The following is a 22,958-nucleotide window of genomic DNA, read 5'->3' on the forward strand; positions in this document are numbered from 1 at the left end:
GCCCCTGTAATTGCAAAGCATTTCTCCCTGTGAAGAAAATAACACCTATTGGCTCTCAAAAAACCCTCAAAAATATCCCTCCATGGTGGGAGAGGGGCCAACACCTCTGGCAGAGGATGGCAGGACACGCTCCCAGTGAGCACCACACACCCCAGCAGAGCCATTGCGTCTGGTGTGGATGGTGGGCAGCATCCAGGGCTCAAGGAGCCTGGCAGCAAGAAGACTATTTTGCATGTGGAGGACTTTTAGCTGTACAGAGAAAATTAATCAGTTCCTTTCCTTGGCCCCAGCATCAGAACTCAATAGCCCCCAACACTCCACAATTAAAAGAACCACGTTTGCTTCGAACCTCCTGCAAGCTACGGGCTTGGAGAAAAATCAATCTGAATTTTTCACCCGCTCACAAACCTTTCCCAAGGGATCCTTCCTCCCAGGAACCCACCCTGCCACCAGGGACAGGCAGGAGGAACTCTGAGGGAACACGGTTCCCGAACCTGCTGGTGCTCATGATGCAGAAGACACGTGTGTTCATGCGATGGGAGGGCACCAACCGCTTCCAGACCACAGTGAAGTCCAAGCCTGCGCAGAGCCTTTCCCCATGGTTTGCAGGGATCGCTCCATGCAGCTGGGGAGGGTAGAGGAGAGGTGGCCACAGGCTACCTTGAGCTGCACAACACGAGCCAGGGGACAGGGCCAGACCAAGCATTTAACCCATGGAACCAGAACGAACAACCTTAAAAGGCGTAAAGACAACCAGGGCAGGATCTCCTGAGCTTCCAGTGCTGAACAGCACAGGTACAACAGCTTTCAAAATCCAGGATTCAAACTGCTCAAGCTCCCTCTTTTCCAGTGTCACTGACACCCATGGCGGGTCCAGTTGGAAAGGAATGGACAAGACAGCTCCCTGACAGAGCTGGAAGCACAGAGATGTTTGTTCAGGGCAATATATATATATATACACACACACATATATATTTGGGAGTACATGTTTGGAGAATGTATTTGTCTGTCTGGGGCAATACACACACATACACACGACATACATGTGCGTGCTGAGATATTTATTTTGCTTCTGCCCAGGCGATGGGGAAAGACAAAAAGCCAGTGCAGAAGGAAGCGGGCTGGGAGACATCAGCCACGGGGCTGGAGAGTGGCTTTCAAGCCTGTGAAACAATAGAGGAGACGCTTGGCCTCCAAAACTTCCCCCCCATCAGCCCTGGGCTGCTGCCCGGCACGGTGATGCCCGGCATGGTGATGCCCGATGGTCCCCAGGCTGGCGGTCCTGGCACGGTGGTCCCAGCCAGCCGTTCCTGGGCAGGCTAAGAGTGCCCTCTGCAGCCCTGCGCCCGTGCCGCCCCGCTGCCAAGCCACTGCTTGCAGTTCCAAATAAATAAGTCACAAAATACAGGTAGGGCACGTTCCTGAACACAGAATGAACCCAGAGCTCCAAAGGTGTCTGATCTAACACTACACAAAAGCTGTCTGGGAGGACGGAGTGTTTAGCAGTGCTCCATCATGCCCCGTCTTAGCCGCTCTGAAGGGAAGGAGGGATGGCAGGGGCGAAGGAAGAATTGTGCCCCCTGCCTCCCTCCACCTCCCCAGGCCATTGGCTTTTGTTTTGAAACAAAACACATCTCTGAATATCCCAGGTAAAGGAAAGGGATGTTCATGCATCGCTCCAGGAATTCTGTCAACAGTGCTCATGGCTGGAAGCTGCGTGTTCCTTGCAACATTAATCAGACCACTCCTGCACCCCCACTCCACAGCACTGAGGTGCTAGACAAGAGAGGAGGAAAACATATACCAACTCTCCCCATCCCCCCCCAGTCTCTTCTGGGTTTATCTGTCCTAGGACAGACCTAAGCCTCCCACCACCTAGAACTTAGCCCACAGCCCTAGAAGGCAAACAGAGCGCCCTGGCTTTGTCTGCTTCTGCTTTACAAAGGCTGTGTCTGTGGCCACAGGCTGTTGGGTGGTAAATCAGAGGTGCCTCACATGCTAAGAAAGCTCAGCACAGTAACTTGGAAGTCCAGGTTGTTCGCCCTGTTTCAGCAGGGCCTCAGCAGGCAGTGTGGAAGGAGAAGCATCCAAGCTGCACCGCAGGAGCAAGAGAAATCTTTTGTTCTCCTACTGTGATCTTTCCATGGTGTGTACCACCACCCCCCAGCAAGAGCCAAGTCACAGTCTGCATCCAGTTAAATCCCCAGAGCCCACCACAAAACAGCCTTGCAGCATACAGCTCTCCTCCCCACCTTGGAAGGTAACAGCCTACCAGCCACACGGGAACTGCTGTCCTGACCTGGGGTTGAGCCACGAGAACATCTCGAGCCAATAAGGTAGGTGGAATTTACCGCGTGTGGGAGACATGTCCTTTCCCCTGCAGCCAGGGGACCAAGCCACTGTCCCATAGCTCCTCACAAGGTGGTCTCACCACAGGGTCTGGGGGGGGGGGTGTGTTTCAGAGGGTTTAAGTGATTCCTCAGCTCGGCCCTGACCAGACGACCCCCCTGAAAAGCCCCCTCCTGACCCCACAGGCGGGAGCAATCACCCTTTCTGTGCACAGGGGTAAAACCAATGTGCAGAGCTGGACGCCACGTGCCCCAAATTCCTTCTGCAAGCCAGCAGCAGAGCAGGGATCATGGCCTGGGTCAACGAGCAACAGATTCTCACCCTGGGAGCAGTAAGGATGCCACATGCTGTACTCTGCAAAGCACCCCTTCTTTTCGGGATGCATTACAAGGCTTCATGAGTCACTATACAACAGGCTGAGGATACGAAGCAAACGGAGCCCAGCCAGCACACAGAACCCTGGCTGGGATCCTTCAACCCCCCCATTCACCACTCAGCACTGTCCTGGGCAGGTTGTGGCTAACAAGGTATTTCTCACCAGAGAGGGAGCGACAGGCAGGACAGTCCTGCACCCTCACAGACTCGGGGTGACACCCCATGGAGGCACACACAGCGCAAGGCTTGTGGAAGGGAAAGGGAGATGTAAGTGCTTCCCCCACAAGGGGAAGGGGCTCTGCTATCACATGAGCAGGACAGATGGAGGAGGGAGCTAGCCCCAGCTCCAACCTTCCAAGCCAGCTGTCCACAGCAGCTCGTGTTGCTCCTGCCCAGCCAGGTGTGCTGAGCCTTGGGAAATGCACTGCACACCCTTTGGATGAGAGGAAAGGATAAACCCAGCACTACATTGTTTGTCAGACTTGCAGGTTGACCTGCAAGCTCCACAGATGGCTGCTACGTGGGGACAGGCCACCAGGCCCTGGCAGTTCCCAGTGGCTCTGGCCAAAACGCTGGCTTATGTAATCTCCATGTCACCGGCAGAATGTCTACACTGGTATCACCTCCTGCACCTTGTGTGGTCACATCAGCAAAAGGCTTGTCCACTTCCACAAGGGAAACAAACCTCACAACATTCACAATCTGACTGCAAGACCCCATATGACAAACCACCCCCGTTCCAGCCTGGAGCACTCCACACGCCTGACAGAAAGTGCCTTCCTACCTGAAGAGTTCCCTGATTTCCCGGACAGTGGCCTGGAACGGGATGTTTCGGACCAAGATCTTGGATGTCTTCTGCTTCTTGACAGTTTGCTTCTTGCGGGATGATGTCACAGCGGGCCTGTGAAGTCAACAGAAGGGGCAGCTCAGGACCACGGTGCAGCACCGCACTCGCTGCATTCTGTCTGGCTCCTTCAGAACTAGGGTGCAGAAACATTCACTGGCTAGCTTGCATCGACACCTTCACTGGCATCTTGTGACAAGGAAATGTCATACAGTCACTGAGAAGGGAGGAATTTAAGTGATTTAAGTCCTGCACCTGAAAATCAAAGTCTCCTTCCTGCTTGCTGACTGCCACCCCGCGCTCAGTTCTGCTGCTGACTTCTGTTTTGGTGTCAAATCCCACCCGTTCAACTGTCAGGAGAAGGCACTGTGTGACGTGTTAGAACAGACAGCTTAATGCTGATTCTGATTCTTTTCCTACTGCCCTCAAAACTCACAGATTAATTTAATAGATTACTGGGCTCTAGTAGTTACTTTGGAGTTGCCACGGTAAGGATTTACCCAATGGAAAACACAGCAGCTTATTTCATAAAGCAAAGCAACCTGCCTTGCAGGCTGGACACCTATGGAGGGATTTTTAACAGTCAAAATGGATGTGAATTGTTTACTGAAGAGCTGAAATGCACAGTGCAGACCGGGAGCTGTCAGTCTGCTGCTGGTCCACAGGGACTGAGGGCTCAAACCAATGCTGACCTTTCAGAGATACCTCCTCCAGGTGGGTTTCCAAAGTGTTGAAAGGACAGGTTTTAGGTGCCACCATTCACCTTCAAACACCTGGATTAAGATTCTGCACTGAGTAAAAGCTAGGAAGGAAACTCTAAAAAGCAGGACTTGAACTTCAGATAGATTCACCTCCTCTGCACCTGACAGCCCAAGAAAAGAAGAGTTAATTCCAAATTTCTTTTCATGGAAGAAAAAACCCAACATGCCATATTTGTCTTGATTTGATCAGAATTGGCAGCAGAACATTATTTTTAAGCCACCGTTCTCCCTCATGGACTAGGGTAAAAGATTTCATTACCCAGAGAAGGTCTGTGTTCAAGAACTCTTTAAATGCACTGGAACCTGGGCTACCAGCTGATGCTGAGCAACCATAGCTGAGGTTTCAGAGGAAACTTTTCCTTGAGTGTGGAAGAAAACTTCAAGTGCCTGGTTCACGCTTTGGGCTTGGTTTTGGGGTGCCACCATGCTGCATGCTGCTTAGAGATTGTAACTGGAAAGATGAGACATAGCTTTACCTGACAGCTCTCTCCGAGATTTTCACTTCCAGCTTGTGCCCATCTACAGAAAAGCCCTAGAAGTTAAAACAGTAAAATATAAAATCAAAGTCACAACAGCTTCTAAGCTTCCAGGATACAAACACAGCATGTCACATCTTGCTCTTCCCTACTATCCCTCCCCTTCTCCCTGCCCAAGTTTTCCTCTGTTGAACGCTCATGCGAGGCGAGGCTTCTGATACGAGGCTGATGGAAGCAGCAGCCAACATCCCTGGTCTAGTTGTCCATCAAACCTCAGCCCTGCCACTAAACTGGCAAAGATGAGTTGCTTCCCTGTCCTGGGCTGTGATCTCCTCTCCCTCCAGTCTGCAAACTCCTCAAGGCAGTGACCGTGTTATCATTTGCTCTGGAATGAGCCAAGGATGTCTCGCTGGCCGTTGGCAGCCAAGAAAACCGCCTGTCTCTTGCCTCCACACCTCAAAGAACTTCCTGTAGCTCAGCCCTGAGAACGAGCAGCCTCTTGCCTTACCAGCCCTGCCAGGGCACACAATACACATGGGCATCACACTGGTCTGCCTGATCCCTCCACAAAGTACCTGTTGTCCTGCTTTCCCTCTTCCCCAGGATTCTGCCTGCCACAAGGATGGGGAATCTACGTCTACTCCAAGCCCACCTAGGCTGTGGAATGGGAGATGACTGTCTGTTGGAAGGTGGGACTTGTGGATTGTGGTCACTGAGCACGCAGGGGTTACACAGAGCACTTCCTTTGCATCTGCCTAGGATGGGATCACTCCAACTGTCTCTCATCACCCTGGCAGTGCCCAACAAACACCTGGATGCTGTTCTGGCAGCAGGGGAATGATTTATTCCTTCAGAGTGCAGCACGTGGCATGGGGAAGGCAGGACGCCCCAAGACCCTGAAGCAATGGCAGGCTCACAGAGGGCGAGGCCGAGCCCTGCAGTGCTAAATATTAAGCAACAGCTACTGCACGTAGGGGCCTGGGTGTCCCTCATCTCTGCAGCTGGAACCTTCCAGAATAAACCCATTAAATCTCAATCACTGCACATTTTCTTGGCACCCCCATATGGGACCAGCGTGAGGAAACACACTTCAGTATGAGGCCTCATCCCTTCCTCACAGGCCAGGCCCATTTTGGAGGCTGTGAGCATAACTCGTAGCCCTGACACCCTCAGCTACGTTTTGGCCTCCATGGTTCACCCAAGCCCTTGCCCACCGTCTCTAGAAAGGAATCTGGACCGACAACGCCTGACGTACCTGGAGGCGGCGCAGGGCCTTCTGGGCGCTCTCCGGCTTCTTGTACTCCACAAACCCGAAGCCCATTGAAAGCAGAGCGCCTGCCAGAGAGGAAGGGGACTCATTAACCCAGCAGGAAATCGTGGCCTTATTAAGCAGAGGTTTTAAAATCAATTGCAAGCATTAATTGCCAAAACTGGGGAGACCAAACCCAACAGCCCAGGCCAAGGGCCAGCCTGCCCATGCCCTGGCTCTGATGCTCCTCATGTGCACCCCTTGCTGACTCATCGCTCTGGAACAGCTCATCTCGGTGCTGACGTCAGAGGATGCTGCGCACGAGCCAGATTTTGCTTTGCAGAGTTTCAGTGCAACTGCTGTAAATCAGCACCAAGCCCTGCAAACAGCCACAGCCACTGCTGGGGGGAGCGGTGCCCCTACAGCCACACACACACCTGCTCACACAGAGGTGAGACCAGACCTTGGCTGGGACCCCTGACTGCCTGGGAACAGGGAGACTCTGGTTGTGGCACAGCAACATGTGGGTGGCAGTTTGGTCCCCGGAGGAGACACGTCTCCTCTGCAGCTCCTTCAGGAATTCTTTTTGGCCAACATGTGGCAGGCAGCAAGTTGCTGACCACTGCTGGGAGCTGAGCATGAGAGCTCTGTTTGAGTTTGGAGGGCTGCATGCTGCGCTCCCCGTCAGCACCGAGTGCAGGCCACATGTTCCACATGAGATGCAAGACACTTTGGGGGTCTGCAGGCAGAAAAGGAGCAACTGCTCCTGTAACCTGGGCAGGCAGGTCCTGGCTCCTCACCAGAGGAGGTGGCATCTGTCCTACACTGCGCTGCCCAGAGCCAGAGCGGTAACTAAGGCTGGGTGAGGGAAGGGAAAATGCACAAGAGAAAACCTAACGCCCAGTTTCCAGCTTCAAAACCTGAGTGGCAGCAAGGGTACAGAGATGCCCCACAGCGACAAGGGGGATCACTTTGGGAGGCAGTGTGAGATCCACCAACACTCAAATGGTCTTGTCTGACCACAAACCTGCAGCCAGACATGTGAGCAGCACCAAAGACTGTGATTTTTTGGTTTGTTTTTTTACAGTGGATCCAGGTTTTCAAGCATCCCATGAAAGAGGAGTCCTGCAAAAGCAAAACCCCATAAAGCATCCCAACTCCCTAGCCTAAAATCCAGAAAGAAGATCCAGCCCATGTAGCCAGGACTTATCTTAAGCAAACTCTTCCCTGTCTGACCACACAGAAGGCGAGTGCAGACAAAGCAACAGGCACAGGCACTCGTTCCTGCAGCCTGCTGGGTTGGGCTCTGGCAAGCAGAAGGCAAGCGAAGCCCACACAGCGCAGCATTCAGCCTGGTATCCTTGTAGATCCGGGATAAAGCATGTCGTGCGCGGGTTTAATCATCGCAGGGCACCGGTTCCTTTCAACTTGCATCCCACTCTCTTCTGCAATCCTGAAGGAGTTGGCTTCTCTATCCTGATCTCAAGAGAAGGCCACGTCTCCACAAATCCCACAATTGAGCTTAACCTTCTAGACTGAACCCCAGGGTATTTTTGGTTGCTGCTTTCAGCCATTTCAACAGGCACACTTCTAGAAATAATAAGGATTTCGCCAAGGAGAACACAAATGCTCAGCCAGATGAATGCTAAAGCAATGCCACACCTGAGCCCTCAGCAACCAGCCGAGGGAAGGAATTGAACAGCAACATCTAGAGTACCTGCTTTGTCTTTCTTCTTGGATATTGTGCAGCTCTTCACAGCTCCCACTTTGGAGAATGTCTGCAAGGAATTTGGACACGTGATTCAGTTCCCTTTGTCACAGGCTTACAACTCAACTCGAGTGACAAGGCGGCCCTCTTCCCCAGCCAGGAGCGCAGGCTGGCAGCCCCACCTCCCCCAGCACGCCCCTGACAAGCAGCCAGTGCAGTGCTCTTACAAAATTACATGCTGTAGAAACACCCCCCGACACACCAGCTCCCAAAGACATCAGTGCACATGTCCCCAGAATGTCACCACCTCAGCACTGGGGGCCAGGGAGTAGGAGGGCCTGCCCTCCAGTGACAAGCCAGCTATGCAACTCCTCCATCACATCACAGCCAGGAGGTGGAAAAAGAGGGGTGACAGTCCCAGTGCTCCTCTGGACATTTATGTTTGTCCCCAGACCCAGTGGGACATGGGTGTCACCGGTGCTGTTGTCCCCAGGTGGAGGAGCTCAGCTCCAGGGCGCACAGACATTGCACCAACATTCTTGGGTCATGAAAAGGGGCTTTTCCCACAGCTACAAGAAGGGGCAGAGACAGGAACTCTCACTTGCTTTTCCCTATTTTGCTATTAATATCCCCCAGGGCTTTGGACACGCTACGCTCTCTTCCCAGGTGTTCTGCTGCAGTAAAGGACAGAGAGCTCAGCAACTGGCAGAACCTCAGAGGAAAAGCCCATCCTAGTGAAACCATCATTTGTTCCCCCGCTGCCTGAGCACACCGAGCGGCATCGCAGCTGCGCAAGCGCTTGTCCCTCACAGCAGCACTTCAGAAAGCATGGGAAACCAGGACTCTTGAAAGATTTCCTACTGCCTCCACCTGTCCTGAGGTGGAATTAAACCTAGTCAAAACTGGTTCAGATACGTTTGTCTTAAGAGGCCTGAAACCCCAAAGCAGAGGTTCCCAGCCCCAGTACAACCCCATCTCCTGTTTGGTCACACTGGCCACAGTTTAACTCCTTAACCACTTTATCCTCAGCACAACAGAGGTGGAGAGCAGCTTGCCCCTTGCCTTCAGCAGAGTACAGCTCCTTTGTTCAGCCTGTGCTAGGAATGAGGGATTTATTCCACCAGGCATCCCAGTCTGGTCCCCAGCCACACACTCAACACCCTCCTGCTCCATGTTATGCAAACCCCAGCCTCCCTCCAATGCTCATGGCTCACCTCCTTCAGTGTGTCTTCAGTGGTGGCAAAGTTCAGGTTTTTGATGAACAAGGTACACCCAGGAATGCTTTCTTCTTCCTCTTCCTCTTCTTCCTCCTCTTCCTCCTGCGCTGCTGCTTCCCCTGAGCCCTTTATAGCCATGTTGGTGTCATCACCTGAAACAGGAAGCCCAACTCTGTAAGATGTAATGAAGCCAAATCCAGGAGGCGTGTCCCACTACTCCAGGTAGTTATTACTACTCCAGCAGGGACTGACCAGTTCTGTCGGCCCTTGGTGGGCACTCAGACCGAAGCAAGCTCAACACTCAGCACAAGAACAAGTCCCATGAAAAGTAAAACACTGCCTACTCTGTGAGCATAGAAACTCCCCCAAGCTGCTTCCCAGCACTCAGCCACGCTCCCATCAGATGTGGCCAGACACCTGCCTCTGCGCTGCTCTGAAACCTCACCTCCCACCAAAGTGTTCTCTGCAGGATGGGAAAGACCATCCCCAGCAGCACAGGAAGCAGAACGCTCTGCAGAGCCCAAACACATGCTGCAGGGAAACCAAGAGCTGCATTCAGCACAGAGGCTGTGGCCTTAAAGGGCTTCACCACAGCATTAACGCTTCTGGAGCCACGGGTACACACAGTGCAACTCAAAAACCTTGCTCAGGTCAAGAGTGACACACGCTACTCTGTGCACATCCTGCTTTGGGGGGTCTGCAAAGGCAAAGGTGTGAACAGAAAACCAGGGAATGGAGCTTTAGTTGGGCAGTCAGCCAGCCTGCACCAGGGTGCTAAAGCCCCAGACGGAGCGGTGAGCTGGGCTGTTCACAGAAGCCCTGACACCACACAGGGGATCAATGGATGAGCCTGCTGGTACACATGGCTGGCCATCGCAAGGAGGGAAGCTTTGGCAACTGCACTTTGATCCCCTCCATCCATCCATTTCCCTCTCTTCCCAACTTCTAACATAACTTGACAATGTCTACTGCATCTAATGTGACGAAGAGACCTCAAAGCTACTGAGGACACGTGATGAGGAGAGACCTGTGAAGAGTGGGCACTGGAGCAGTGACTGCAGCATGGCTAGGCTCTCATCAGACATCAGAGAGCAGTCAGGAGCGCTCTCACTCTCCCATCCACTGACTTGCCAACTCCTTTCCTCACCAGGCACCTGAGAGCAGCTTCAACCATACAGCCCGGCCCATCCTGTGCTGGGAAGGGACATGCTCCACACTGCCTCTGGCATCAACCCCCCTCAGTGATTTTTGTTGGCTTATTTCCCCCTGTTCAACAGGGGGAGAGCCTGCACTGGGTCAGGGGTGCACAAAGACCATCATCAGCCCTGAGCAGCCTTCCAGGAGCTCCTGTGCTTAAAGCCCAGGTGAGGGTCTCAGTTATAGGCAGCCAAAGTGACCCTTCAGCCCTTCCAGCCCTCCTGTGAGCTAGGCGCAAGCTGGCAGCCTGGGAAGAGGCTTTCCATCAGCTTTTCTTCCCCCTCTCAAAGACTCAGTCCTGAAATACCTTCCAGCAAAACAAGCCTACATAAAGCCACGCTGCTTTGGCATCCTCATTTGCTTTTTTAAAAGGATCTGGAAAGGTTTAAAACATATAGGCAGGGTCTAATTTTCACAGCCCCCAGGATGGGGAGGAAGGTTATACTCAGGGAGGGAGGGTGCAGGGGGGATGTCACCCAGACAAACCATACAGTGGGGCCTGACATAGTAGCACAGGAAAAATGCACACTGGGATCCACAACCTAGGACCCAAAGGGCCCTGGAGATGGCTTTGTGGCTCCACCCCCACAGGATCAGGAACATCAGCACTGATGAGTGGTGAAACACTGGTGGTTTCACTGGGAGTGGTGAAACAACCACAGATACCTCTGTCTTAAAGTCAAGGTTCTTACCAGGTGCCAGCCTTGCTCTGCCCTCCTCTTCTGCAGCCTGAAGGGTTTCTTTCTGAGGGGCTGGGCCAAAGAAGACACCCACTGGAGCCCATTCCAGGTACAATGGCACAGAATGAAACTGTAAAGGGAAGACAGGAGAGACATAAAGAGTGGAGGGCAAGGCCTGAAGAGAAAGCTCTGCCCTCAGCTGAAAGGCTGAGTGACTTTTTCAGCTGGCTAAACTCTTTTCCACTGAATCAGTCTGTATCCAGCCCCATGCAGGACCACACTCCACGATGTACTGCACTCCTTTACTGCAAAAGGTAGGAGAAACCATCTCCAGGCCACTGAGGCTTTGAGACAAGCACAGGCCCCTCCTCGAGCTGTGTTCAGCCACTGCTGCACAAGGATGCACTGTGTGTCTCCCTAAATCCAGCAGCTCTGGGATAACTCGCTCCCCTTAAAGCCCTCTGCCCCTCCCATCCGTACCAAGCCCTCCTTTCCGCAGCTTCACAGGGAACCAAGACCCGCTCTCTGTGGGCAGCTGCCCACCCCTTGCCAAGCTCACCCTGGAGTAGGCCAGGCTGGTGAAGGCCTGCTTGGCCTCAGTTGGCTCCAGGAACTCCACAATGGCTGTGATGCCTCCTTCTGGCAGCAGCACCCGGCCCAGACTGCCGTGTTTGCCAAAGACACCCTCCAGCTCCGCCACGCTCGTGCCAGCAGGGAGGTTCTTCACCAGGATCACCGTTTTACTCCGCTCACCAGCAGCCTGCCACGTTTGGGTGGAGAAGAAAGGAAAGATTGGAATTAGAAAAATCAAAGCCTGGTGCCTTACTAACCAAAGATCCTGGATCCAACATGCCGTGCTCTCTCACTCCGTGCCACCCCTTTCCAGAACCCAAGAGGCCCAACAGACATTTAGCAAACCCATCCTGCAAGATCCACACCCAAGGACAATCCTCTTGGACCACAAATGCTTGTGGAAAGAAGCTGCAGCTCCAGATTCACCTTGGCATAGACACAGGAGTCTTTCCCTGCCTACAGCAAGCTGATTGCAAGCTGTCATGCCATCCTGATGGCAGCTGCATTTCCTAACCTGTGTGGGGGTTCAATCCTTCAAGGTGCTGAGGATTTAATTACCAATATCAAAGAGAGCTGAGGACACCAGGACTAGCCCATCATATAGAAGAGGCAGGTCCACACTGCTGCCTTCAGCTGGGCATCTCACCTGGCTGAAGGAATCCAGGCTGACTCCGTTTTCAATGAGGAACCGTCGAATTTCCTGGACCAGCTCGGTTTCTCCCAGAGCGACCCTCACTGCCACGCTGTCCTTACTCTCCTGCAGGAAAGAACATCAGTTGACAACGTGATAAACCTCAAAAGAGGGAAGCAAAGAGCCTGATCCAGGAAGATGCTGGGCACCTGCTGTTCCTGCTGCTCTCACAAGCAGATGCAAAGGGAATTTGGCAAAGAGCATGTAGGTAAAATGTTCTAGCTCCTCTGAAGCTGTCAGGAGGTGTGCTGTGCTGTTGGAGTCGGAACACTTCTCAAGGCAAAGCAGTTTCCAGGACAGATCTGAGCTTTAGGGTGCAAATTCCCAACAACTAGTTAGGTAGAAACACAAAATTCAGCCACAGAAAGACAAAGCAGATGGGAAAGCTGGGACTGAGACTCTGTCTTCCAGCAACAAAGGGACTGTTAGGCTCAGATCCCACAGAAAGGCTGCAGCATCCATGATCTCAGCCTCTGTGGTGTTTGTGGACACAGCAGCTGTTGTTGCACAGAGAGACCAGGCACGAGGAAACAGACAGAAAAGTCATCTCCCACCCCAGCCCATCAAGAGCCCAACTCACATGGTCCAGCACTTGACTTTTGGAAGCATTGTACTTCTGAGCAATGGCGTCAGCCACCGCATTCGTCCCCACAAACAACGTGTTCCAGTTGTGAGAGCTGGAAAGAGAAAGAAGAGCCAGGTCACACAGGGCTGTCCTCCACCGCTGCATCTCAACCTAATGGCCTCAGGATAAAAACAGCTTTGAACATCACCACTAGCAGCCAGGATGAAAAGCTGGAGAGAAAGAAGGGCAGAAGATCCTCAGAGATGGGTCAGGATGAGGGAGGCAGCCCTGGTGAGGCTGCAGAACGGTGGGCAGCAGTGCAGGCAGCTTCGCTCTTCCTCCCTGTGGTCACTGGCCACAGCTCTGCAGTTACAGCTGGAAGGTCAGGTGCTGGCCCAGAAGGACATGTGGGGTTTTCAACTAGTCTAAATGCACAAGGCTGCATTCCTTCCCCTGCAGGTTTCAAAGTACTGGCCACTTCCAAGCTAATTCATCACACAGAGACAGAGTTCCTACATGTTTTCTAAATAGGGGCAGCCAAGGACAGGAGAAAGACCTGACTGATGTGAAACTGAAAGAATTCCAACATTGGGCCAACTCACATCCAGCATGAGAGAAACAAACTCATAGGCAAAGCCAGTGAAAATCATGTTTCTTACAACCTCTGCTGCTCACTGAACTACCAGAGCTACTCAGGCAGAGGAATCAAGGAGGTATGAGATAAAGGCCACAGAGCTGCAGAGCAAATAAATACTGCACTGACTTCTCTGCAGAGATCAGCAGAGCCCACAGGCGTTTCTGCCACCTGGGAACTAGGCAAGTTGTGCTGTCTTGCCTGTCTACAAGACCCCTCTGTACCTGGCACTGTTGGCTTTGTCCTTGGCCTCCTTCTGCTTTTTGTAGGAGGAAGACTCTTCAGCATCTGCATCTTCTATTTTCTCCTTTTTGATTGTGGATGGTAGAAGATGCATCATTCTGCCCTAGAAGGAAGGAAGAAGAGGTCCAGCAGCTCTGAAATAACCCACAGAAGCTCATGAACCAAGCAGAGCACAGGAAAAATTCTGTCACCTCTCCTAGTTGAACACCCTAAGGTGGAAGGAGGGACCTTCCTCCCCAAAGGAGGCATCACTGCAAGTCACAGCAGCCACACAATGTGAGAGACAGGCTCAGAGCTCCATCTTCCACCTCCAGCTCACACTCTGGTAGCTGTGGGGCTGTTTAAGCCAGGCTGCTTTACCAAAAGCCTCTGTGCCCTCAGCCAGCAAGAAGGGAGGGACACAGCCTCTTCAGCAAACCACAGAAGCAAACTCTGGCCATGTTACTAAGAAATACTCCCAGCAGCTGCACTGAAACCATTGGTTACTGTACCTGGAACACCTGCCCATCCAGCTCTGCATAGGCCTTCACTGCATGCTCAGGAATCATGTAGGTGATGAAGGCAAATCCTTTGGGTTTCTTGGTCAGTCTGTCTATGGGGAAATGGATCTCCGAGAGGGGTCCTGCAAAAGGCAAGGCCTGTGTGTGAGAGAGGCCCCCTCACACGCTCTGAGCTCCTGCCCAAAGCCACCTTCTCCTCATCCCACAGCGACTCAGAGCCTATGCTGACTGGCAAGTGCTCCTCCTGCTGCATCAGAGATGCCATGAGAGGGGTGAGGGGAGATATACACAGCAGCACGTGTGCTGAGCAGAGGAGCACAGAGCCAGCACTGGTTTCCAAGCCATGCAGCTGCACGCTGCCACGCCAAGCAAGAGACCAGGGGAGTCTGTATTGGAGAGGTGGGGGACACTGAGCTTTGTCCACTCACACTCAGCAAGGACACACCCCTGTGAGTCCCTGTCCCACAGCAAACACTTACCATACTTGGAAAAGATCTTCTCCAAGTCCTCCTCAGTGCTAGTGAAAGGAAGATTCCTGACAAAGAGTCTCCCCGATTCAGCCAAGTCCTCCTCTTCCTCATCATCCCTCTTCCTCCTTTGCCATGGCTGGTTGTCAGGCTTTGCTGTAACAGTTTCCTTTGGGGTGTTCCTGCACCGTAACACCTCGACACATCGTCCACCTAATCCACAAACACAGAAGCCCATCAGTTGCTTCCCAAGGCTGGGGGAGTCGATATCAACATGCAAAGAGCCCAGACTTGCAACAGTGAGACAAGCAAAACTCAGCCTGATTTAATAATTAAAAAAAAAGAAATAAAGAGGGGGTGAGGGCTGCAAGAGGTCAGTAAGTCTTCATAAAAACCAGGACAGTGTTTGCTCCACAGTCTCCCTTCCTTCCAGAGAGCTCCAGCCTTTCTGCCTGTCCAAAGGCTTCCAAGCAGATCCTCCCACCCTGCACAGGATTCCTGCAAATGTAATTCTAGCCATTCAGCTAAGGACTAGGCAAAGAACAGGCTTCAAACATGGGATTACCAATTCCTTCATACAAACCCCCAACACCATCCCAGCCAGACTGTAACAGCATCATTCCACACCAAGAGCAAGATACACTTGAGGCACGTGACAAGCACCAGGGGCCAAAGAGCAGCAGGCACAGCTCAGTCACTTCCCAATTCTACGCTGCTCCTGACACGGAACCTGGTTCATCCCATGTCAGCTGAGTGGAGGAAACCACCCCCACCATCTGCCTGGAGAAAACCTAAAAGGACAGGAGATACTTCCGCAGCAAACACTCCAGCAGCTGAGCACTCTGCCATCGACATCAGCCAGAACAAGCAGGAACAAACAGCCCTCACCTATGTATTCTTTTCTTCGCTTCAAGGCCCTTTGCACTTCTGCTTCGCTCTTCAAGTCAACAAAGATATAACCTTGGAAGAAGGAAAGGTTCAACTGAGCATCATGTGGGGAAGGCACAACCACTAATTGGCTAATTAAAGGTGAATTGGTCTTTTCTTTAAGATAGATTCCTATAGATAAAGCGGTTTGCTCCCATTAAAAGTTTCAATCCAGGCTGAAAATGGCCATGGCAGACTGGAAGGCTGCCTTTTAAACCCTTGTTTCTCCACGTGAGCCAAAGAAGAACGATTTAACAGCTGGAGTCAGCTTTCACAGGTGTCTCCAAGAGCAAATAAAAGGTGCATCTGCTGTTAGGCTGGGAAAGGAGATGAGCACATAGCAAAGGCCCCTGCCAGCTCTGAGGACCTGCTCCTTCAGCCTGTCAGGAGACCCACCTTGGCTGAAGACCGCTCTGCAGCTGATACACACAGGTCAGAAAAGTCCCTGGGTGCTGCTGCAGCTATCCCAGGGGAAGAAAGCTTTCCCAGGCATGGTTCGGGATGGTTAGGAAAGTTCTGGATCAAAGGCAAGGCTCCTGCTGCTGCTCCTAAGGGAGCACAGCCAACATTACTCTGCCCCCGGCATTCGATGGACAAGCAACTAGGGCAGGCGAGCTGCAAAGTCATGGAAAGGGCTGGAGCAACTGGGACCTGAGCCAGGGATTTGGGAATGCAGAGGAAAAGAGCAGAGCTGTGACTGAGAGCTCCTCTGACTCACGGATCCAACCCCCTTCCACATATACCTGTGTTTTTCCCACGGGTGCTTTTTCCTATCCGGATGGCCACTGGCTTCAGAGGCAAGAAGAATTCCCGAATCTTTTGCTGCAGAAAGAGTTATAACTGTTTAAGTTCTCAGATACAGGAAGCAGCAGGTTTGAGACTTGTTGGTTTTTTTTCCACATTCACTACAGAAACACTATGTGCAACACACAAGATCTCTGCACAAAGCCAGTTCCAAAGCATTCCCAGCTCTCCATACAACCCTCAAAACAGCTCTGGCAGTGAAGACAGAAATCTCTGCAAAGATCCCATCGAGTTACCCACTGAATACACCCTCAAACCTCCATTCCCAGCCCAGTAACAAAGCTTACCTCAGTGATGTTCAGGGGGGCACCCCGAAGTTTCACTGTGTACGGTGTGCTGGCTGGCGCTGAGCTGCCTCGGCTCTGGACAGGACGAGGGGCAGGGGACAGAGAAGAGTTGGAGTGAACAAACAGCCACAGTCACAGCACAAGCAGCTGGTCTTGTGCAACAAGCAGGAGGGTGAGGAGCAGGACGGAATATCCAGAGACTCTCATAGCTACATTGGGAGGGTGCAGGGTTTGGCTGGGATAAGCCCAGTCACTGAAAACAGAGTGGTCCCTGCAGCGTGGGAAGGGCACGGGGGAAACAGAGAAGCCTCTCAAAGGGCAGGAGCAGCACCTGCTTGGAAGGCCTGTCCTGGCAGGGAGGAGTTCGAGCAGCACTAGCAGGAGACCCAGAAAACGTGCCCAGTGAGCCAAATGAGCTGGGACCCTGGAGCGACCGACAGACACACCCTATCCCAGCGTCCTCCCGCTTTACCTCCAGGCTGGATCCGTTTTCCTTCTCCGCTGGCGTCTCTCGCTGTGTTTGTTGGGCTTTGGGCTTCCCCCTTTTGCCTGTGCAGGTACTGACAGCCTCTGCAACGCCCGAATCCTCCTCACCCTCGCTTTCCTCTTCCTCCTCCTCACTGTCTGTTTCTTCCTCTGTACTGGATGAGGAGGAGGAGTCGTCCTTCACCACTTTGGATTTCAGGTAATCCATATCTGAGAGGTCTTTGCTGGTAGCTGCCTTTTCCCCTTCTTTCTTTGCTGTCAGAGGAGAGACCAGAGAATCACAGAATCACAAGGTTGGAAAAGACCTTTATGATCAAGTCCAACCATTCCCATCCTAAGCTAAACCATATCCCTAAGTACCTCACCTACCCTTTCTTCGAACACATCCAGGGAAGGTGACTCAGCCCCTCCCTGGGCAGCCTGTTCCAGGCCCTGACAACTCTTTCAATAAGAATTTTTTTCCTAATATTTAATCAGACCCTGTCCTGGTGCAGCTTTGTGCCATTTCCCCTTGTCCCATCTCCTGTACCCTGGCTGAAGAGACCATCGCCCACCTCCCTACAACCTCCCTTCAGGTAGTTGTAGGTGGGAGAAGGTCTCCCCTCAGCCTCCTCTTCTCCAGGCTGAACACCCCCAGCTCCCTCAGCCGCTCCTCATAGGATTTGCCCTCCAGCCCCTTCCCCAGCCTGGTTGCCCTTCTCTGGGCTCGCTCCAGGACCTCAATGTCCTTCTTATGATGAGGAGCCCAGAACTGGACCAGCACTCAAGATGCAGCCTCACCAATGCCGAGTACAGGGGCACAATCCCCTCCCCAGCCCTACTGGCCACACTATTTTTGATACAAGCCAGGATGCCACTGGCTTTCCTGGCCACACTGCTGACTCATATTCAGCACTCAGATGCTGTTACTCTCTGCCCAGGCAGGGAAAAGCTGAGAACAGACATGATCACAAGAACCACCTTCCTCTCCTCTGCCTGGCCCTTCCCATGGGGAGGAAAGGCTTCAGAGCAGCACAGCAAGTTTATCTCAGCAGTTCCAGACTGAGTTGTCTCCATGATTATTTTCCAAAGCAACAGTTCATGTATAAAACAGATTAGAAGATGACCTGGGGAGCTCTATGGCAGTGTTCTGTCTCAGCTGTAACTAAACACTTCAGCCAGGCCCCAGAGGTGGCTTTCACTGTTCAGTTTAGTTTTGCAGGGTAAAAGACAGGGGAAGCTCCAGAAAGACCCTCCCCACCAAAGATCAACTGGTGGTTTTGGTTACCCAGGAGAGGTGAAAAGCAGCAGGGAAACACCACAAGAACAACATGTGGTAATACTGTGCAAGGAGGGAGAAGGGCTCTAAAACCACATTCATTGCTGGTCATGAGACAGATGACAGACACCAGACTGCAGCCCAGGTCTGTGAGTTATCCCACTACTCCCCTAGATAAAGTTTTCTTTTCTGGATCTAAGACATTGAGCTCTGTCTGTTCCCATCAACTCTGACAGGGCCCAAGGAGGCACCAACGTTTCCAGAAACATGCATCAGGGGCAGACCAGACAACTTCACAGCCATGTAAATGAACAGAAACTGCACTCAGCCCTAGAAGCCCTGGAGATGAAAGCAGCTGCTGACTAGGAGAGCATTTGAAGGAGCCATACAGATGTTTGCCCCGTTACCCCCTCCCAGGCATCAGCTTAAAGCCCACAGAAAGCACAAATGCCATCCCCTTAACACCAGAAGCTGCATTTCCCCCATTTCCCTGAATTTGAGAGAGCAACCACACACCCCAGCACACAGAGAATGCATCTCACACTTAGGAAACCACCTTCCCAACTACATCATCCTGTCTGGAGGCAGGACACAGGCTTCAGTCTGATCAGCACCTGCACCCACACCCACTGAGACAAAGGCAAGCGAAGGGCGACACAGCTCCTTCCATTCGGTACCTTTAGTTCCCTTCTCATTCCCAGAGGGTTCATCCCCACCCTCCTCCTCCTCACTCAGCTCCTCAGACTGGTCTGAATCGAAGTTGAGATAATCAGCTGCTGGTTTTGGTTGTCCCTTCTTGGGCTCCTCAGCCAAAGTGTCATTAGCCCAGGTGGCCACCTGAGACCGTTTCTGGTGAACCACCAAGAACTCCTGGAATGTTTCATCTTCTTCCAGCTGTTGAAAAAGAAACCAAGCAGAGAAGCTGTGAAGAGACACAGGGGAGGTCACAGTGTCCTTAAACTCAGATCTAATTTTGTTTTCAGCAACATAAAAAAGCCCTGAAGAGCGGAGTCCCCTTTACACTCATGAGGTGACTAAAGTCTTCTCAAGACCTCTTAATCCTACTCTATTCTGTAAGTGATGCTTAGAAAGCACTTCAAAGAAGAAAACAAAACATTAAAAAAGGAAAAAAATGTTCAACTTAAACATGACAAAGCTTGCCTGTGGTTAAAACCCAGACTTGCTGGCCAACAGGGCTGCACCTGGGTGCAGTGCTCACACAGGAGGAGCTGACTGCTAAAACACTGGTCCCCAGTGTGGGCAGTGTTGGACTGGTGGCTTGTTTCAGTGGGACTGACCTTCAGGCACTTGGTTACATCCTACACCTAAACTAAGGGCACAGGATGCAGTACAGGAAAGTGCTGCTCAGCTCCTGACACAAGCGAGTAAGGACGTAGGGGTTGCAAGTGAACCTCAACTCACCTCTTTCAAGTTCTCTGTGGCACCTTTCTTCTTCTTATCCTAGAGGAAAAACCAAAACCAAACTGTTTTCCAGAAGGCCTACGAGAAGCACAGCCAAGGTCACCTCTCAGGTAACCAAACACCACGGGGAACACAGACTCTATGGCAAAGAACACCAGAAGCAGGACTCCAGCCTCTGCTGCCCACGCTGCTCTGTCCCCTTCTCAACATGCTGGGCTATCCCTCCCTCTGCCCCATCACTGACACAGGGCAGAGCCTTGAGGAAACCACCAACACTCACCTTCTTTGTGCCTGCAGGAGCCGTGCCCGCCACAGGTTTCTCAGGCTGCTTCTCCGAGGCAGGGGCCTTCTGAGAGTGCTTACTCCACGCTTTGGGTTTTGAAGGGTCACCAAAGGATTTGCATAGCTCAACCTGAGAAGGATCAAACAGATCTTTAATTAAACATATGGTTCCACACCCTGCTGTGGGAAGAAAATGGGCGATTTCATACAAATGTTCATTTTAAAAGCACAGGGCTACCTGCCCACTCGCCACAGGGGATGCTCTGCTGTGCTCATTTAAGCACAAAGAAGCTGTCCTGCTCATCAAGAATCATCCAGCAAGATGAATGGCTTTAAATGCAACATGACCCCAAGTGCAGAGGTTCTGACTACAACAGCTCAAACCTGACATCGCTGCTCCAGCCAGCACTGAAACCACTGTGCTGCTGTGTGCATAAGCACAGCCCGACCAACCCAGGTGTCTGCTGCAGACCTGCCATGAGCCCTGGCATCAGGCTCTGGGGTTTGCTGTGAGGATTTAACCTCTGGGCTTTCTCAGCCCTGGCCATTCAACCCTCAGGCTACCAAAGCCCCCAACACCGAGCTCACCCAGGAGTCCAAAGAAGCCGCTTTTAAAGATGAACTCACCGTGACTCTGGAGGTGTCTATGAAGCTCCTGTTGAAATGGTTCAGTGCTGTTTGAGCTTCATCTTCAGACTTGTAGCCAATGAAGCCAAATTTCCGGAACTTGCCCTCCTTGGTGAACTTCAAGCAGCAATCAGTCAGCGTGCCGAAGGCGGCGAACAGCTTCCGGAAGCGATCTTCCTTCATCTGGGGTACAAGGAGGGGCAGCCAAAAGGTGTCAGCAAGGCAGAAAGGTCAGGGAGCAAGGCAGAGGCAGCTGCTCTGCGTTGGGAGCAAAACACTGGCTACCAGAGGGCTCCTGAAGCATGGCAGGAACCACACCGTGCCGTGCCAATGCTGCCAAAACCCCACGTGTCAGTCACCAGGCTGTTTCAACTCTTCTGTGAGCCCAGGACTTGCTCAGCTCTGTCTGCCATGGCCCAGGACACAGCCAGCTCTTGGGGAGCCCAGAGCCCCACAGCACTGACCTGACATAACTGAGCCCCAGCTCAAGAGGGGGCACGGTGGGACCCCACTGGGGACCCAGATGGCCGCAGAGCAGCACAGCGCACACTCGTGAGCAGCTCCTGGGGATCGAGGGGAGGGGAGTGGCTGCAACAGGCTCTGTGCCCCCACCCCAGGAGGCTGCCAGCCCTCCCACCGTGGGGCAAACGCCCGGCCTGTGCCCCACACTCTGACACCTCCTCCTTGGGCATCTGCTTGCCCTCTTCTGGGGCACTCCCTGCCCAAGGGGTCCCACCGTCCTCCCCCCAAGGGCTCCTCTCCTGCCCTGCAGCACAGCTCCACATTGAGGAGCTCTGTGGAGAAGAATCTGGGGTGCCTGGTGGGTGACAGGGTGGCCATGAGTCAGCAGTGTGCCCCAGGGGCCAAGAAGGCCAATGGGATCCTGGGGGGCATTAAGAGGAGCATGGCCAGCAGGTCAAAGGAGGGGATCCTCCCCCTCTGCTCTGCCCTGGTCAGGCCCCACCTGGAGTGCTGTGTCCAGTTCTGGGCTCCCTGGGATAAAAAACCCAGGGATCTCCTGGAGAGAGTCCAGCAGAAGGACATGGAGATGATTAAAGGACTGGAGCATTTCCCCTATGAGGAAAGGCTGAGTGAGCTGGGACTGTTCAGCCTGGAAAACAGAAGCCTGAGAGGGGATCTGATCACTGGTTATCTAGGGTGGGACACAGGGGGCCATGGCCAGCCCCTTTTCAGTGCTCTGGGGACAGGACAAGGGGCAATGGCTGCAAGTTGGAGCACAGGGAGTTCCACACCAACATGGGGAAGAACTTTCCCCAGTGAGGGTGAGGGAGCCCTGGGACAGGCTGCCCAGGGGGTGTGGAGTCTCCATCTCTGGAGAGACTCCAGCCCCCGTGAACGCTGACCTGTGCGACCTGTCCCAGGGACTTTGCTCTGGCAGGGGGCTGTGCCCGGTGACCCCGACGGTCGCTTCCAGCCCGAACCCCCGTGAGCCCCGCGCCCCCAGCCCTGCCCGGCTCCCCCCGCGGGCCCCAGGGCGCCCCTCCGGCCCCCCGGAAGCCACAACCGCCCGGCGAACTCACCCCGTTCGGGAGGTTCTTCACGATCAGCCGCGACATGTCGGCGACAGGAACCGGGCGCCGCAGCGCGAGGCCGCTCAGTGCCGCACGCGCCGGCCCGCGGGCGCCGCCATCTTCCCGGCGAGTCACGTGGCCGAGGCCCCGCAGCGCGCACGCGCCGGAGGCGGGGCCAGGTGCCGGGCGGGGCCCTTAGCAACGGCGTTAGCAACGGGCCCCGGCGGCGGGGCGGGGGCTCCCCGGAGGGGTAACGGGGAGTATCGGGGGGGCATCGGGGGGCAGGCAACGGCGGAGCGCGGCGGGAACGGGGTAGCGCAGCGGGCAGGAGCCCGGCCGCGTCTCCCCGAAGGTCACCCCCTGCCTCCCGCCGGCAGCTGGTAGTCTCCCCTCGGGATGCTGCCCTCCCCATCAGAGGGGGATCCCGCTGCCCCCCCCCCCGCAGGATGCGCGGCTGCAGCCCCCCCGGCCCCGGCCGCGCTGCTCCGCAGGGCCGGAGGAGGGAGCTCCGCGCCCGCCGCTGCGGCTCCGCGCCGGGCAAAACCCCCGCGAACACCGGCGAGGAGCTGGGTTTGAGGCGGGGGGAGCCGCGGGGTGCCCCGCCGCCCCCGGGAGCGGGGAGGGCAGGGTGACGGGGATAAGCAAAGCAGTTCTGCCCAGCGAGCAGCGGGATAACAGCGCCGAGCAGAGACACTGTAGCTGCTGAAGCTGCCACGGGCTAAAAGCCACGGCAGAAAATGCCCTCGCTGGTTACTAAACACGGAGGGGCCCCTCCTGCCCTGAGCATCCGCTGCTGGAGGGAGA

General features: G+C 53.7%; 1 protein-coding gene across 1 annotated transcript in view; it reads right to left on the minus strand.

Annotated features, from left to right (window-relative positions):
• The window catches only part of RBM19 (RNA binding motif protein 19), a gene marked incomplete at its 5' end in the record, with an annotated part of 63,754 nt that extends 41,555 nt beyond the window's left edge, over positions 1-22,199 (minus strand). Inside the window, 21 exons of the mRNA XM_084272068.1 lie at positions 3,509-3,625; positions 4,806-4,861; positions 6,061-6,140; positions 7,772-7,832; positions 8,977-9,131; positions 10,869-10,986; positions 11,416-11,616; positions 12,076-12,186; positions 12,701-12,797; positions 13,544-13,665; positions 14,054-14,184; positions 14,542-14,742; positions 15,418-15,489; positions 16,200-16,278; positions 16,548-16,622; positions 17,020-17,288; positions 18,969-19,185; positions 19,714-19,752; positions 19,994-20,125; positions 20,623-20,805; positions 22,164-22,199. Coding sequence (XP_084128194.1) covers positions 3,509-3,625; positions 4,806-4,861; positions 6,061-6,140; positions 7,772-7,832; positions 8,977-9,131; positions 10,869-10,986; positions 11,416-11,616; positions 12,076-12,186; positions 12,701-12,797; positions 13,544-13,665; positions 14,054-14,184; positions 14,542-14,742; positions 15,418-15,489; positions 16,200-16,278; positions 16,548-16,622; positions 17,020-17,288; positions 18,969-19,185; positions 19,714-19,752; positions 19,994-20,125; positions 20,623-20,805; positions 22,164-22,199 — 2,552 coding nt within the window. The remainder of the gene's footprint in view (positions 1-3,508; positions 3,626-4,805; positions 4,862-6,060; positions 6,141-7,771; positions 7,833-8,976; positions 9,132-10,868; positions 10,987-11,415; positions 11,617-12,075; positions 12,187-12,700; positions 12,798-13,543; positions 13,666-14,053; positions 14,185-14,541; positions 14,743-15,417; positions 15,490-16,199; positions 16,279-16,547; positions 16,623-17,019; positions 17,289-18,968; positions 19,186-19,713; positions 19,753-19,993; positions 20,126-20,622; positions 20,806-22,163) is intronic.
• Positions 22,200-22,958: the final 759 nt, after the last annotated feature.

The sequence above is a fragment of the Gallinula chloropus genome, assembly GCF_964237585.1.
Source record: "Gallinula chloropus genome assembly, chromosome: 17".
NCBI lineage: Eukaryota > Metazoa > Chordata > Aves > Gruiformes > Rallidae > Gallinula > Gallinula chloropus.